The sequence below is a fragment of the Tetrao urogallus genome (genome assembly GCF_951394365.1).
Source record: "Tetrao urogallus genome assembly, chromosome: 9".
NCBI lineage: Eukaryota > Metazoa > Chordata > Aves > Galliformes > Phasianidae > Tetrao > Tetrao urogallus.
Genome location: NC_136822.1, coordinates 15,101,597 through 15,117,349, shown reverse-complemented (window position 1 = coordinate 15,117,349; position 15,753 = coordinate 15,101,597). Strand labels below are relative to the sequence as shown.

Below are 15,753 nucleotides of genomic sequence, written 5' to 3'. Positions count from 1 at the left end.
TTCACACGTGGTACGTCACTGAGTGCACGTGCAGGCAGCTCTCATTACAGACCACTTCTCTGAAATGCTACATCTGATTAATTGTTACTGTGTGTGTAAATATGTTTCTGGTAGCACTTTGAATAATTGTTTGTACCTACGGCGTAAATATGTGAGCTCTGGTAAATGCAATTTTCTAGTTTCAGAAAGCTCATCTGTGTGAGGTTGGCCTTCCTGAACAGAAATACTTCTACGTTAATTCTCTACACTGAGCTATGTGAATTTGAATGCAGATAGGATAGTGATATTTGTTCTGCAGTTATCGGGGGGTCCCTCTGCTTCGTGGTATGTTGCAGATTAACGTGGAACAGCACAGATTTCATAGGGATGTGGCTGCAGTATTGCACCCAAAATGTACTCCGGGTTGATTTCCTTTACTCCTTCAGGGAGCTGAAATGTGAATGCCCGAAGCAGATTAGTGAAAAAGATGAACAGTTCAACTCGTGCCATCTGTTCCCCCAAACACACGCGGTGCCCTGCAGGGAAAAGGGAAAGAAATTAGAAGTGTGAAGCTAAATTCTACGAAAAACAAATAGAACAAGACCAAATCTGTGGGCCTTACATGAAAATGTGTGACTTTAAATCTTTGGGCCAAATATATTTTTATCAAAACGTTTCTTGATGTTCTGGAATGTTTCTAGAATGTTTGTTGTTGTGCTGCAAGACAAAATGAAGAGGTGCTGAAATGTTTGGGCATTACCTGCTGAGAAGGGTAAGAATGCCTCTTTGTGCACAAAGTTGCCATCCAAATCCAGGAAATGGTTTGGGTTGAACTTCCAAGGGGTCGCCCAGTGGTCACTGTCGTACACCACAGAGTGCAGATTTGGCAGCACAAGTGTGCCCTGCAAGAAGAAACAGAGGTGATATTTCCTACGTGTTGATTCTTCTCTGGCTCGTCTCTCTAATAGATAACTGTGCTATCCTGTGTGTACAGCCAGGTGCTTGGACTCAGCTTGCCCTTCTCCTGCATGCATCTAGGCATTATCAACCCTTCTGTCCTCTTTTTTGTCATAAGGTTACGTGTAGGCTCTCATTTGGAGCACTCAGCTTTGTTTCATGTCTGTGACATGCTGTCATGTATTCTCTGTGCCAAGCCAGGAACTGTAGGAGCTGATGTGCTCGACATAGTCAACATTAACTATACAAAGCTTGGAGACGTGCGTACTCCATACCTTTTTAATGTGGAAGCCCAGCAAAGTTGTATTCCTCACACACAGTCGAGGGACCCCCACAGAAGTGATGTTGCTGTACCGCAAAGTCTCATGAATCACAGCGTTTGTGTAGGGCAGTCTTTTGCGGTCTTCATAGCTGATGACGTGGGAAGGTTCCAGAACAGCCTCCATCTCCCTTTGAACTCTCTCTGCAGTGCAATAACAATGTTTTTACTTTTCCCCCCCCCTTTGTTTCCAGCCCCAAGGAACGGGGAATAAAAGAGACTGTGCTACTCTGAAATGCCTTGGCATGTGTTGTAGCATCTGTGTTGGTTTGAGCTGGTTGAGAAAATGCATATTCCCAAAGCACAGGATGATCTCTGTGAGGGTAATGTGGTTCTGTGTTCTTAAAGTTTTCCTGTTCTGAACGTTGTAAAAGTTCTGGCTGCATGCGTAGTCGTGACCTAAGCAAGGTATTGCTTGTTTTATCTCACTGGAAGGGGGTGACGGTGCTTTTTACTAATTAAAATGATCTTAATGAGCTGGTGGAGAAGGCACAAGGTTTTTGTTTTGGTTGTTAAGCTTTCATTTTTAGATCTCAATTATTGAGATCTGCCTCTTGTATTCATTGTTAATGTTTATTTGGATCTGTTGCAGGTGATGGAGCGACTACTTACGTTGTAACGGCGTTCACTGCGACGTAATGGTGAGCGCAGCTCTCTGCTAGGGCTTTTACTCACCTTGTATTTCTGGGTATTGTACCATATAGAGCAGTGCCCAGAGGAGGGTGGTGCTTGTTGTTTCGGTCCCTCCCAGCAAGAGATCAACCACGGTCTGAACCATATTGTCTTTATTGAATGTAGAGGTGGGGTCGTCTTTGGTCTGTAGGATACATTCACACGAAGGCTATTGTTTCATACGTACAATTGCTCAGGTAGCAGTGGGAGTAACTTTGTGATAATGGTGAGCAATCCATCAATGCACAACTCTTCAGTGTCAAACAAAGCGTGTGTATTGAAATTCAATTATTGTCACTTGAAGTGCAAGTGTTTGTAGTGGACACTGAGGCCAAGGAGGGGCTGTGGTGATAAATAGATACTTACTTTTGCTATTTGGGTTAGGTAGAAGTCAATGAGATCCTGTGGGTCACCTGCCTTCTCTCTCTCATGCATCTGGACCTCATTCATAACCAAACTGTGCATGAAGTCATTGTATGCAAACACTTTCTGATGCGGTCCTGGGAAGCGGTGCATAAGCCACGGGAAAGCATCGTACATCTGTGATTGTAAATGAATAGAAGAAATAGGAGCATTTTTCAGTGGAGAGCCCAATTCCGATTTCCTGATAACTGTAAAAGCACTGCAAGAGTCGTTTCAGTTAGGATGAGAGGCAGTACACGAGTTGGAACATGGGCAATTCTGATTAAATATACAGGTTCTTACCCTGCCCCAGATAGTAGCTTGAAAGTAGATCACAAAATAAACAGCTTTGATAAGCTTGCTGAAAGATTCATCCTCGCTGGAGAAGCGATGGCCAAAAACGACAGCACAGATGATATTGGCGATGGCTTGGACGATGGAAGTGCGGGGGTCGAAAGGCTTGCCTGCAGGTACAGGAGCTACTGGTGAGTATTTCTGCACAGGTGGCAGTGAGCAAAATTAAGGAAGAGGAACATTTCTTTTAAAAGCAAAAATAATAGGAGTTCAGAGTGTGGGAAACTTAGTCTAAAAGGAGTCTGATCTTCTGCAAGTGAGCTCCAAAGCAAATCTCTGTAATTGCAGGGAATCTTTATTTTCAATTTGCTTTAAATTATTGAAAAATAGGGTAATGTTAGTCTTTGAGAAGATGGATGCTAGGTCTCTCTTCCCCCACCTCTCTGAGTTGTGATCTGGGTGTTGTGGCTGGATTACACGCCTTCAAATCTGCAGGCAGATATTTTAACTCGGAGGGTGGGGGTGAAGGTAACAAATCAGGAAGGAAAGATTTTGAAGTCTTAATATCTTAGTCATGTTGAAATGTCTACTCCCTGGTTTGTTTTCAAGTGCAGCATAACAGTTGGCTATATATAATATATGTATATATTTTTTTCTCCACAGACCGTGAAGGCAAAACTTTTGTAATTCTTATCACAGAATCTCGAAGGTTGGAAAACACCATTAAGATCATCTGGGCCAACCATCGACCCATCACCACCATGCCCACCAGCCCACGTTCCTTATTTTACAGGGTGGAACACAGCTCTTGTTAAAAAGGGTTGAAGTAAACAGTAAGGTGAAATCTAGAAAAATAATCGAGTACACGTGCTGAAGGTGAGGACAACCTTCAAACTGGCCAAAGGAAAATGGTCCCCTATGCGTTTCTGACTTCAGTCCAACACTCGTTCTGCTTCTTTGAAGCAGTAAATGCAACGACTGGGTTTAATATGGGGAAGAATTGCATGGAAGTAAAGATTTGGGCTGTACCAAGGCCTCGTACCAGCTGGTGTGCTCCTATCTTTTGTATCCACTGCCCTTAGAAACCTTGCTCTCAGAAGTCAGTATGGCCCTTTTGCTATATCTAAGGCTAAATGAGTTGGTGACAGAACTTGGGAAACCTCTCTGTGCTTTCATGTTGCTATGAAACATGATGTGGGTGAGGGATTTGGCTGTGCAGAATATTTATATTTGGGCGCTTTGTTTTGGCATATTCTTAAAATTTTACCAGTTTCTATTTCGTTATATCGTTATTTCGTTATATCCTACAAAGGAATTTTGTTGGACAACAGAACAATGTGCTTTTTGTGCTGGGCTTTTTTCTCTGCTGAATGGTAGAGGTTTGCTGCCCAGCAGGTCACAAATTCTGTTCTTTATGGAGGAAAACATGCAGGTTTTCTATCCTCCTTGAATGTAAAAATTGTTACCAGCTGTCCCTGAGACGCTGTTGATAATAAACATTTTCTACTATCCTTATTAAAAAAAAAAAAGCTTCATATTGCGAGCTGTGCAGACAAAACATTTTTTTCAAGAATGCAATTAAAAAGCCAGTAGAAGTCCCACTAATAGGAAAAATATCTTTACAGCTTGTAAAAAAACGTGTTGTGAAACTTCAGTTCCCCTAATCCGCTGTATTTCAGAAAGCTCTCCAAGTCTTATTTTTCTATTGAATTTACCTTCCGTGTTTGCAAAGATTCCCAGAAGATGGGAGGCCTCTGTTTGAATTCGATGCTCCAAGTTGTTCTTCCCAAATCCTAGGCTCCGTATGATGGTCATCCCAAAGCGTCTCTGTTGCTTCCAGGTGTGCCCGCTTGTCAGAAAAATGCCTAAAGAACACAGAAGCATTTATTTCGGTGCTGGGCAGGGAAATCCTTTCCCTGCAGGAGGCAAAATTGGGTTTGGATAGGGTTATATAGCACTAGCAAAAAAAGATACACGTATTTCGGTATTGTAACACCTTTTTCGCCCATCATGTCTCTGTAGAATGGCGTGAGAGGTCTTCCAGAAGTCTCCTCTGAATGGGTGACGATGCCATCTTTTACTGCTTTGTACCCATTCAGTACCACCATGGGTGTCTGTCCCATCCACACTGTGTAGATGTTGCCATAGATGCTGGTTAACTGAAGAGTTAATAACAATGCATCAGTGAGTAGGAAACAGAATGCGTTCACATAAGTATTCATTTTAAGAATCAAAGAGCAAATGAATGCATGCAAAGTGCCAAAGATTTTCTGTTTTCTTTCATGAATGAAAATTGACAATGATCCTTTTTTCCTCCAACTTCCAAAAAAAAGAAGATAAATGCTTTTGCATTCTTTCCTGTTGCTTTCCCACCATTGTTCATATTTGCTTCTATTGTCTTTCCTCAGATAATGCTTGTATTTTTCCTTAATCTGATGCAAGTCTTGAGTTTTAATTGGCTTATTAAGAACTTGTGCTATGAGCAGAACAAGAATTCATTCTTTCCCTGCTTCATTTTAGCCTTGCTGACTTTTGGTTATACAAATATGAAAAGAAGGGTCCATTTAGAGTGTATGTTTGATCTGCTAATGGAGATTGGACCATCGTGGCCTGCACGTGTTCCAGCAACATTAGTGTCAGCCAAAGGAAATTCAACTAAAGATGGTTTACAAGGTGAGAGTTACCAGTGCAAAGACAGAAAACAAATCCTGTAATGAAACATGATGCTTATTGATATTTAAATGTAAGTTAAAATAGATTCAGACAGATTTTCAGCCTCGGGTCACAGAATCGTTGGAAAAGATCTCCAAGATCATTCAGTCCAGCTGCCCACCTGCCACCACTATTTCCCCACTGAACCACATGCAAGAGATAAGACAGAACGAAATACCTTAGCGAGAGTTTCTCGGCGAAGTTTGAAGTCCAGCAGCCACAGGTTCCCAATGATGGGGAGAGGAACTGGTCCTGGAGGGAGCTGGCTGCGCATCCACTGCAGCTTCAGGAACTGCAAGATCAGGAGGGAGGCTACCAGGGCTACAGACAGCTCAACGATCCCCAACATGATGGAAATCTCTGCTCGCTGCTCTTGTGTGTGGCTTCCTCTGCAAATCTGGTGCTGTGCAGATGAACGAGTGCTTCTACAGAAATCCAGCTCTCTCTAAGGAACCTATGCCTCCTTTGACCGTCTGTCTGTCCCTCCCTCTCGATCTACAGTTTGCCTAGGCTGAAGTCTTCAGAAAACTTGGAAATATGTGATCCCTCGCTAGCCAAGCCACACCTACTCTCTTTTATGATCTGTAATTGTGATCTGTCACAATTTTTTGACACAACTAGAATTTTCTTTCTTTTTTGTGTGTGTTGATATTGGGCTTTGCAGTCATTATTGAGCAGTTATCCAGGAATACCAAATGTCTTGCATAACGGTAGCACCTCCTGAAGTTTCTTGTAGTCAAATGCTGAGAATGTGTTACTTATTACCTTTCTGAAACACTGCAATTTTTATGCGGTTTCTTTTACAGAAGTGGAAATGTGTGCACAATAGGATACAGCCTCTGAGCAGAAAAACAATTGAATTCAAGCAACAGAAGGCTAAACTGAAGTCTTAACTGCCTTTCTTTTCTTAGTTGCTATTCACTGACTTTCTCTGAAGTAGATTGCCTTAAAAGTGTCTGGAATCTCCACAGCTGAAAAACACCTCCCATCTTATCTATTTCTGTTGGGACGGTGTTGTTAATTGTTATAATAATTATATAGAATAATAGTTATATAATTATTATAAGTGTTATAATACCAGGGCTTAGATGTTGAGTTGCGGGTTGCAAAGGTGGATTTAGTGTGTGTTGGAAAGCAGTGTGAGGCTCTGGGCAGTGCGGGGATTGCCTGGCCCAGCAGTGTGTGCAGGGCTTGCGTGGGGAGGTGCTGCTCACACAGAATGGAGACATGGAGCAATGCAAATGGATTGCCCCCAGAATGACCTCTTTCCAAAGTCCTCCCTGTGACGCCCTCCTCTACCTGCTCGGTCCCACCGTTGTGTTATTGCTTTCTTAGTCCTCTGATGCACGTTGGCTTATTTAATGGGATGGAAGAGATGCTGAATGCCTTAGGTTCAGCCACAGTACATCTAGTACTGCTCACAATAAGGCATCACTAAGAAGCAATCCCTGTTGTGCAGACGGTGTTCATTTTGGCATTTCCTAGTGTTTGAGTATTTGCTTCAGCATTTTTGAAGTATTTGGTAGCCTAAATATTGGACTTGGAATGCTAATGGTCACGGTCAGAACAGAACGTTTCAGATAAGAGAAAGCTGAAAGGGGTATTAACATTCTGTTTCTTCCTGAGAAAAACTCTGAGTTCTACCATGGTAGCTGAGAAATGCTCAGCTGTTGCACATTTAGCTTTTGGGACTGGGAAGAACATAAATACACTTGATGCCGTTCTCATTCAGAAAGGATCGTGGGCTGAAGCACTGAAGGGTTTTGGATTGCTCAGGATTGAGAAAGGTAGAATCTATTTTTCAACAGCATGGTAACACCCAGAGAAACCAGCAGGCAGATGGATTTTTATGCAGGGGTATGAAATGTGGAGGTTGGAGGCCCTGCGTGCAGCAGGGGGTTGGAGATTCATGATCCTTGAGCTCCCTTCCAACCCTGGCCGTTCTGTGATTCTGTGAGCTCATCTAAGAGTGACTGAAAGGAAAGGCCCAATGATGTGCTGTTATTTGTTTTTATTTTTGTCTTAGGACATGCTTTGTGCTTAATGTTTTTTCTCCCACCTTTCTTCTGTGTGTCACTGAGCGCAGTGTGTGGTCAGCAGTAGCTGCAGAAATTCTGAAGAAGCTGCAGCATAGAAACCTACTGAATGAGAAGCCTCAATGTGGACAAAAAATGCAGAAAGTTTACAATTATTTGGAACAGTTGTCTTGCAAATATCCTGTTCAAACCTCATAAAATGAAACAAATTGAATATCTTAATTTTTTTTTCTTTCCCCTTCTGTGTGACTACTTGCAGCCTACCCTGACGGCATCACCTCTGTGCAGAGTACCTTTCACATCAGCTCTGCCAGCAGAATATACGCAGTTGAAATGCACAAAGCAATTGCCTGTTACCCAACACAGCAGCAAGCAATGGTCAACCTGCTACTTAATGCTTACTGCTGTCCTTGAGACACCACATGAGTGTTTGCTTAGCAGACAGCAGTTGGATGGGGACATATCATCACGACTCTTCTTGCATCCAGCTGATTTCCACTATTGTCTCCCAGTTCTTAGCTTTCTTTTTGTTCTTTTCCCATCAGTTTCTCTTATCCTTTGGGCAAATAACCTGAAAAATTCACCTGTTGCTTGCTAAGGTAGGGCATGATGTAACTGTGTGTTATTCTTCCTTGCATGGTGAAGACGGAGTGGGAGTAAGCAGGTGAGGATCTGGGTTTTGTAGCAGATTACAAACTGAAACATGAGTCAATATTTCAGAGTCATTAGAAAATGCTCATCTTTTTTAAAGGTGAAAGTTTTGCTTTAAAACTTTTTTAATCCTGAGAACTAATTTTCATGACACTGGCTGCTTGTCTCATGTCTTGATTGACCTGAGGGCTGACGCTGGCAATGTACTGAGAAGAAGTAATTCAGTTGTTTCATTCCTCTCCGTTTGGGTTTGCAGGAAGGAGTGACCATGAATCCTTCAGTTACAACAACCAACCAAATAAAAGCCCTTAACCAGCTCACTCACGTCACAGTGACATGATGGTTGATGGTGATGGGTTAATGGTTGGACACGATGATCTTAGTGGTCCTTTCCAACCTCAATGATCCTATGTTTTCCGTCTATCTCTGGACAGAAACATGGGGAAGTAACCACCTGAAAGCACAGGTGTAGGAAATGCCTATGAAATTTCCATGAACTGAACTATGGGGCCGAAGTATGCAAAGCCATAGCTGTGTTTACAGAAGGAGAAACCTGAACAGAACAAGAAGCTATTTGATAGAAAGCTGGGAGTGATTTCAGACAAGACGTGTATTAAACATCTTCCATCTGAATAGATTTGTAACAAAATGTATGTTTTTGTGATATACCAAACCAGTAGCAATCAGCTGTCTCTTTTTATTTTTCATTTTTCTCCCAGAGGCAGTGTGGGCTTGTGAGGCACCAGTGGCTTTCTGACAAGAAATCACACTCTGTTCCTGTTTCTTTTTTAGCTCTTCCTCTGGGATCAGTCCTACTTTTCACGATCAGAAGCAGCTGGCATATAAACCTCAAAGTGATCAAGAGTCCTTGAAAGTTCTATATGTTGCGAGACAATTCATTTGTCAATGAGTAACGCCACTGTAAACATCAGAACTGTAGGACAGGTGAGAAATCTGATGCAGATCAGGATGAACGGATGCGGATGGAAGTTCTTCTCTGAAAGAGTGGTGATGCACTGGCACAGGATGCCCAAGGAGGTGGTGGAGTCACTGTCCATGCAGGCATTCAAGAGACGTTTAGATGTTGCACTAAGGGACATAGTGGGGAAATAGCAGTAGTATGTGGACGGTTGGACTGAGTGATCTGAGAGGTCTCTTGGTGGTTCTGTGACAGAGTACCTTTTTTAAGCGGGATTAGAATCTTAGAATCATTAAGGTTGGAAAAGACCTCCAAGATCATCTGGTCCAACCATCAACCCATCCCCAGCGCACTCACGATACAGATTTATTCTGGGAAACAGAATGTTTTCACCTGTCAGAAGGACTTGAGGAGGACGGTGGAAGACAAAGTTGTGTGTTTGGAAGATGTGCACGTGGATGTCGCAGAGGCTTTGTACTGAGAAACTGAGCACAGATATTTTCAGAACTAATTGACATTTGACAGTAGGGAAATCTATAAGCTCTCAATAACTAAATGTCTTTTTTTCTTTTAAAAATATGCACAAATATGGAAAAACAAACAAAAGCAACAAACTGCATGCAGGCAGGGACACCAAAATCTCCAGTTTAGTATCCCAGCTCTCAGCTTGCACATAGTCAGTGCTGTGAGTGACACCTCCAACCAAACCAATTGCTCAATGGGACGTTTCTGAATATCAGATGCAAGTCAGAATGAAGTGCCTGCCTTCTGGCATTGGTTGGATGTCAATGTGATGGCAGCTATTAGCATATTGCAGCATAGCAATGTATTAAGTATGCTCAGAGGTGGAAACGCTCTTCATTTTGTTGGAGAAATGTGGTAGGGAAGAAGGTTTGGATGTGACACGATTCTCTTTGGGAAGAGTTAAGTAGAACAACAGAGTCAGTTTAACAGATTAATAACAGCTTTCTCGGTGACAGACCAGTTTGGAGGTGTGAAATGGTGACTGTGATGCTATTATCCCTGGTTTTGTTTCTGCTGGGTTTGCAGTTCCTGAGACTGCAATGGAGAAGTCGCCGGTTTCCTCCTGGCCCGATCCCGTTTCCCATCATTGGAAGCATGTGGTGGGTAAATTTTAGAGCTGACCATGGGAGCCTGAAAAAGGTATGTGTTTGTGGATGGGAGAGAAGGAGCAAAAGCTGTAACCAATGATGATGGCTGTCGATAGGCTGGTAATTGGTTATGAGAACTTCAAGTGGAGGAAAGAGGGTCATGGAAGTTAAATGTAGTGCCTAAAGGAGTCAAATAAAATCTACAGGCTCCTGATATAAATGGATGTTGGGCTATGATGTCTTCAGGTTAAAGACAAATGGAGGATTTCAGCATGTTTGAACCTGTTTTTCCAACGTTCTGTATGTAAATGTGTAATTTTGAGTAGTTCTAGTTTTTTTGGCTGAGGAAATGAAATGAGTTGAAAAATGTAACTGACATTGGACAGCTGAACTTTCATATGAAACCTAATGTGAGCTGTAAATACCCAGCCAGGAGCATTTCCACAGTCATTATTATCCCAAAGACAACCCTATGTGTTAAAAAGAGCAAGAGCAGCTGTTCTTTTGACTGTTCACATTGCTGTGAATAGTGGGATCCCAGAGCAGTGCCACAGCTTTACTCTCATGAATGTTCCCATCACAGAACAAAAGCATTTTCCCCTCTTCATTTCCTGAACCCCAGGGTAGTGTCATATGGGAAGAGAAGACCCCATTGTGTGTGCAGTTTGGTTGATGTTTCTCCAATAGTTTTTTGGTTTATTTGTTTTGCATCAACTAATGTGCAGCTAGCAAAAACCTATGGGAACATCTGCACCCTGTGGCTGGGCCATAAACCCGTTGTGGTGCTGTATGGCTTCAAAGCGGTGAAGGATGGTCTCACCACCAACTCAGAGGATGTTTCTGGGCGGCTACAGACCCACTTGTTCAACAGATTTTCTTCTGGAAAAGGTGAGATGCATACATCTGCTGAAGGACTTTGTCTGCTGACAAGCTCTTAGTTCCCTGTTCACTCATTCCATTTATTCATGAGAAACAAAATAAAGCAATTCTGCAGCATTCCTCAGTTGTCTCCTCCACCCCACTATCACACGTGTGTTCCAGAATCTTACCAAAGCAGCAGTGTTTGTACTTGCTAATCTAATTTATCCATTATTGGTGTCTAAGTTCGTGCCTTGCTTTGAAATAATCCATCTGATGCCTTTCAATCCTTCATCTGGAGCTTGAGGAGCAGAGGCTGAAGTAATTTTTGAAGCTCTCAGTTGCTTGATTACACAATGGCTGCAATGGAGAAAGCATGCACTGAGCTGTTGAACAAGAAGTGGCCCTTGGGGATGTCCCACGGCACTGGGGTTTTAGATGCATTAGTGAGACTGCAGGTGCAATGTGTCCTTGTTTAGAAGTTTTTATTGTGCTATTGTTTACATCAGGCACTGATGAATTTTGGTGGACAGAGGATAGAGTTCTGTATTTGAAACAGGAGTGGCTAAACTGGTTTCCACCAGCCTCGTATCCATGCAAGCATAGGAGAACGAGAACAGGAAACCTGCAGAGCTCTCCAATGGGCTCCTCAGAAAGGTCTCCAGGCTTTGAGCAGCTTAGTGCGAGGGACCATCGTATTTCCAGGTGGTAGAAAACTGAACGTACTGTCGGCTGAGGAAAGCTCTCTGCCACTCCTGCAGTGGTGACACAACATCTGTAGGGAGACAAGACTATGTTGGCAAACATAGCTTGCAAGCAAGTATCAACATTACATGAATACTAACATGGCATCCAATTGGTTCTTGATGGCTGAAGGTATCCTGGTTTCAAATGGTCTCATCTGGAAAGATCAGAGACGTTTTGGAATTGCGACTCTCCGGAAACTGGGAATGGGGAATAAAGGGATGGAACGTGGGATACAAACCGAGGCCCGGCACTTGGTGGAGTTCTTCAGGAGCACAGATGGTACGGCACCAAGGTGGTCGGGAGCGCGGTCGTGGTTTTGACACGGCGTGTAGTTTGTGTAACACAGAGGGGAAAGGTTATTTTTGCTCCAGAAATAAATAGCACCGGGGATATCTGTGACAAAACCTCATTGTGAGCTTGCTTTCAGAATAGCAAAGCAGCTGGTGTTTTTGTGACCAACGCTTCTCTGTGTTTGCAGGAAGAGCTGTTGACCCTTCCTTCCCCATCGTTCACGCGGTCTCCAATGTGATCTGTGCTGTGGTGTTTGGGCATCGTTTCTCCCTGCAGGATGCGACTTTCCGCCAGCTGATGGAAGCATACAATGAGATTGTGGCTTTTGGGAACAGCTACGTTTACTACGTGAGAAAATGGCTCATTTAACATGCAAATTATTTAACTATTGAACACGATATTTATTGCTCTATGGGGTAATAGTAATTAGACAATTTTCATGCCATAATAATTGTATCATTATATATTGTCATAGTTATTGCAGTATTTAGTGCACATTAAATGCTGATTTTACAAAAAATACTGACCATGAATATGAATTGGATTTGAAGTGCTTTGGACGTGGCATTGTTCAACCGTTATATTAATAATTTTAATTAGAATTTCCCAGGAAAGGAAAGTGCTTGGGATGTTGAAATTTCTGAATTCCATTTCTGAAACTGCTATTAGAAAGTTGAAAAGTGATATTCATTGTACTGGAGTAAAAGAGATTGTTTTTTTTCCTATATATTGAGGTAATATATATTAATATTGACTGTATCACTGTTAATGCATGCAAAAAAGACCTGTCTGCAAAACGGGATTCTTCTGTTGATGAATTAACAGGGCAGATACGAGTTGAGTTATGCAGCAAAGGTAGGAATCCAAGGTTGAAACTGACTCAGTAACTCATCACCAAAAATGTCTGCACTGTATTTCTGTATGGCCTTGCTTGTGTTGTATAACTTACAGCAGCTGTGTTGAATGCTTGCTCCACAGATATTTGAAGTTCTCCCATGGCCGTTAGGGCACCTCCCAGGACCCATACGCAAAATAGAATCTTGCTGTAATTTTATTCATTCTTTCATAAGGCAGGAGATCAAAAGTCATAGGGAGAGATGCAGAGTGGATGAACCAAAAGATTTCATTGACTTTTACCTGGATCAGATGGAGAAAGTGAGTAATTTGTGCTGGAGTTGACACAGATGCTATTCCTATCGAATTCAAATACGAACCTTGAATAGCCAATAACCTGTTTCAGAAGTGTAAAATAGTACACTTGTTATTTTTGTACTCTGGGATCCTGAGGGCAGGGTGTGCAACAGGTGATTTTAAAGATGTAGATGTTTAGCTGGATTCTGTGCTATTATTTCACCTTTCTCATTGACACCCATAGACTAAAAATGTCCCAAATTCTACCTATGATGAAGAAAACATGTTGCAGTCTGTTTTTGATCTCTTCCTGGGTGGCTCAGAGACCACCGCCACCACTCTACGTTGGGCACTGCTCTACATGGTGGCTTATCCAGACGTCCAAGGTGAGTCAGAGACACGGACATGGAGATGTGTGGATGTGGTATGGAGGGACATGGTTTAGTGGGGAATACTGGTGAGAGGTGGATGGTTGGATGGATGATCTTGAAGGCCTTTTCCAACCTTCACACTCAGAGTCTAACTTGGTTGGTTATCAGCTCACCTACCTGCTGAGAAGGCTAGGAACGCCTCTCGGATCACAAAATTCCCATCCTCGTCCAAGAAATGACCAGGGTTGAACTGGTGAGGGGTCTCCCAATACTCGGGAGAACTACTGTTCTACATATTTATTTTATTTATTTTCTTTACGATCACCTTTTCAAGGTAGTCTAAAACCAAGCTTGAGTTTAACCTATTGCTCAGAAATTCTTGTTTAATTAATTTGCTCCCCTTCCTTTAACTATGAAGATCAATATATCTGTTGAGCTTGATGATCTAACCACAGAACTTAAAATTTGGGAAATATCAGATTGTAGTCGAGTAGCACCTAAATAGTTGTATTTACATTTTAGGATATAAGAAGTATAATTTATTTACGTATTTTTTTTTTTTCTATTACTGCTAATAATCTGAAACTGAAAAGACAGCCATTTCATGCAAAATTCTACATATACAGTTGTTGTGTTGTTTTGTTTTTTTTTTTTCCTTCCTAGAGAAAGTCCAAAAGGAGCTGGATGCTGTTCTGGGTTCTTCCCACCAAATCGACTACGAGGATCGGAAGAAACTGCCTTACACAAATGCTGTGATTCATGAGATCATCCGCTTTAGCAGCATTATTTTAATCACCATTCCTAGACAAGCAGTGAAGGATACAACCCTCTTGGGTTATCAGGTTCCGAAGGTATCCTGTCTGTCATCTTTGGCCACATCTTCCTGCACAGCACTGCTCTGTGCTCTCCCTTTGCCTTGACAATTAGGAGTTAAAATGTGCTGCTCCGTTTGCAGGGTGCACCGTTTTTCATTTCTAAATCTATCAAAGCTTGTCAGAATTGGGAAAATCATTTTACTAGGTTTAGGATAAGAAGGTGAATAACCTCATACCCTTCATTCTGTTGCATTTGCTAACAGAATGGAAAAGGAGGCATGAAGGGAATAAAGCAGGGAAATGTCTGAAGCTGATATATGGAGGTTTCTTTAGTTTTTGAAGAAACAAACACACAAAAAACCACTATAAAAACCTCAACAAAATAGGACTTAGTTTGTGACTAAGCATTTTTTCCCAATAAAAAACTTGTTCTATTCTAACCATGTGCCCAGCAGTGCCACAGACTCTATGTGGAATTCATTTGTGTCCTTTTGTTCTTGATGTTTGAGAAATCCAGAGGCAGAACTGAGCCTACAGCATTTTCCTTGCAGGGTACCATCATCATGGCAAACATAGACTCAACTCTTTTTGACCCCGAGTATTGGGAGACCCCTCACCAGTTCAACCCCGGTCATTTCTTGGACGAGGATGGGAATTTTGTGATCCGAGAGGCGTTCCTAGCCTTCTCAGCAGGTAGGTGAGCTGATAACCAACCGAGTTAGACTCTGAGTGTGAAGCAGTAATATTTTCCTTGTGGAAGAAAAGCAAAACAAAGGGAGTGTAATGACAGAAAGTGTAAGGTTCCAGCCTGGTCCGGGGACTGACTGCATTTCCCCTTCCCCTGCAGGTCATCGTGTGTGCCTGGGAGAGGTGATGGCCAAGATGGAGCTTTTCATCATCTTCTGCAGCCTGCTGCAGACATTCAAGTTCACCCCACCAGAAGGAGATAAGGAGATCAACCTGAGCTTTGTCTTTGGGAGCACGATGAAACCTCACCCATATAAACTCTGTGCAGTTCTTCGTTAGGTTGCAGCATATGGTAGATAGAAGCCTTTTCTTATGGTAGATAAGCCTTTTCTTGGCTTATGGAAAACCTATGTAAACTTTTTCTTATATATTAGAAATAAAATAAACACAGAAAATTATTAGTGTCTGGTCTTACTTCAAGGCTCAATAGGAATCCTAATGCGGGAAAACAAACGTTAAAGCTAGGTCCTGAGGGATGCCTCCCATCATTCCCATGCATTTCTATGCATTCATGCATATTTTCAAACTGAAAGAGAGGAGATTTAGACTGGATAGAAGAAAAAAAATGACAGTGAGGGTGATGAGGCACTTGCACAGGTTGCCCAGAGAGGTGATGGCCACCCAAGGTCAGGCTGGATGGGGCTCTGAGCACCTGATGGAGCTGTGGGTGTCCCTGTTCAGAGCAGGGGGTTGGAGCACATGGCATGTAAGGTTCTCTTCCAACTCAAACGGTCCTCTGA

The 15,753-nt window shown here is 42.4% G+C and overlaps 2 protein-coding genes across 2 annotated transcripts; one reads left to right on the top strand and one right to left on the bottom strand.

Annotated features, from left to right (window-relative positions):
* Window positions 1–336: 336 nt before the first annotated feature.
* On the bottom strand, window positions 337–5,684 carry LOC306949737 (cytochrome P450 2J2-like; the record flags this gene model as incomplete). The annotated part of the gene is made up of 9 exons (XM_079539743.1): window positions 337–515; window positions 740–881; window positions 1,212–1,399; window positions 1,931–2,072; window positions 2,294–2,467; window positions 2,633–2,793; window positions 4,339–4,488; window positions 4,620–4,782; window positions 5,514–5,684. The coding sequence occupies 9 exons, from the start codon at window positions 5,682–5,684 to the stop codon at window positions 337–339; spliced, it is 1,470 nt and encodes a 489-aa protein (XP_079395869.1).
* Window positions 5,685–9,940: 4,256 nt separating this feature from the next.
* LOC306949980 (cytochrome P450 2J2-like) lies at window positions 9,941–15,292 on the top strand (the record flags this gene model as incomplete). The annotated part of the gene is made up of 9 exons (XM_079540068.1): window positions 9,941–10,105; window positions 10,779–10,941; window positions 11,788–11,937; window positions 12,137–12,297; window positions 12,928–13,104; window positions 13,325–13,466; window positions 14,115–14,302; window positions 14,818–14,959; window positions 15,114–15,292. The coding sequence occupies 9 exons, from the start codon at window positions 9,941–9,943 to the stop codon at window positions 15,290–15,292; spliced, it is 1,467 nt and encodes a 488-aa protein (XP_079396194.1).
* Between the last annotated feature and the right edge of the window lie 461 nt (window positions 15,293–15,753).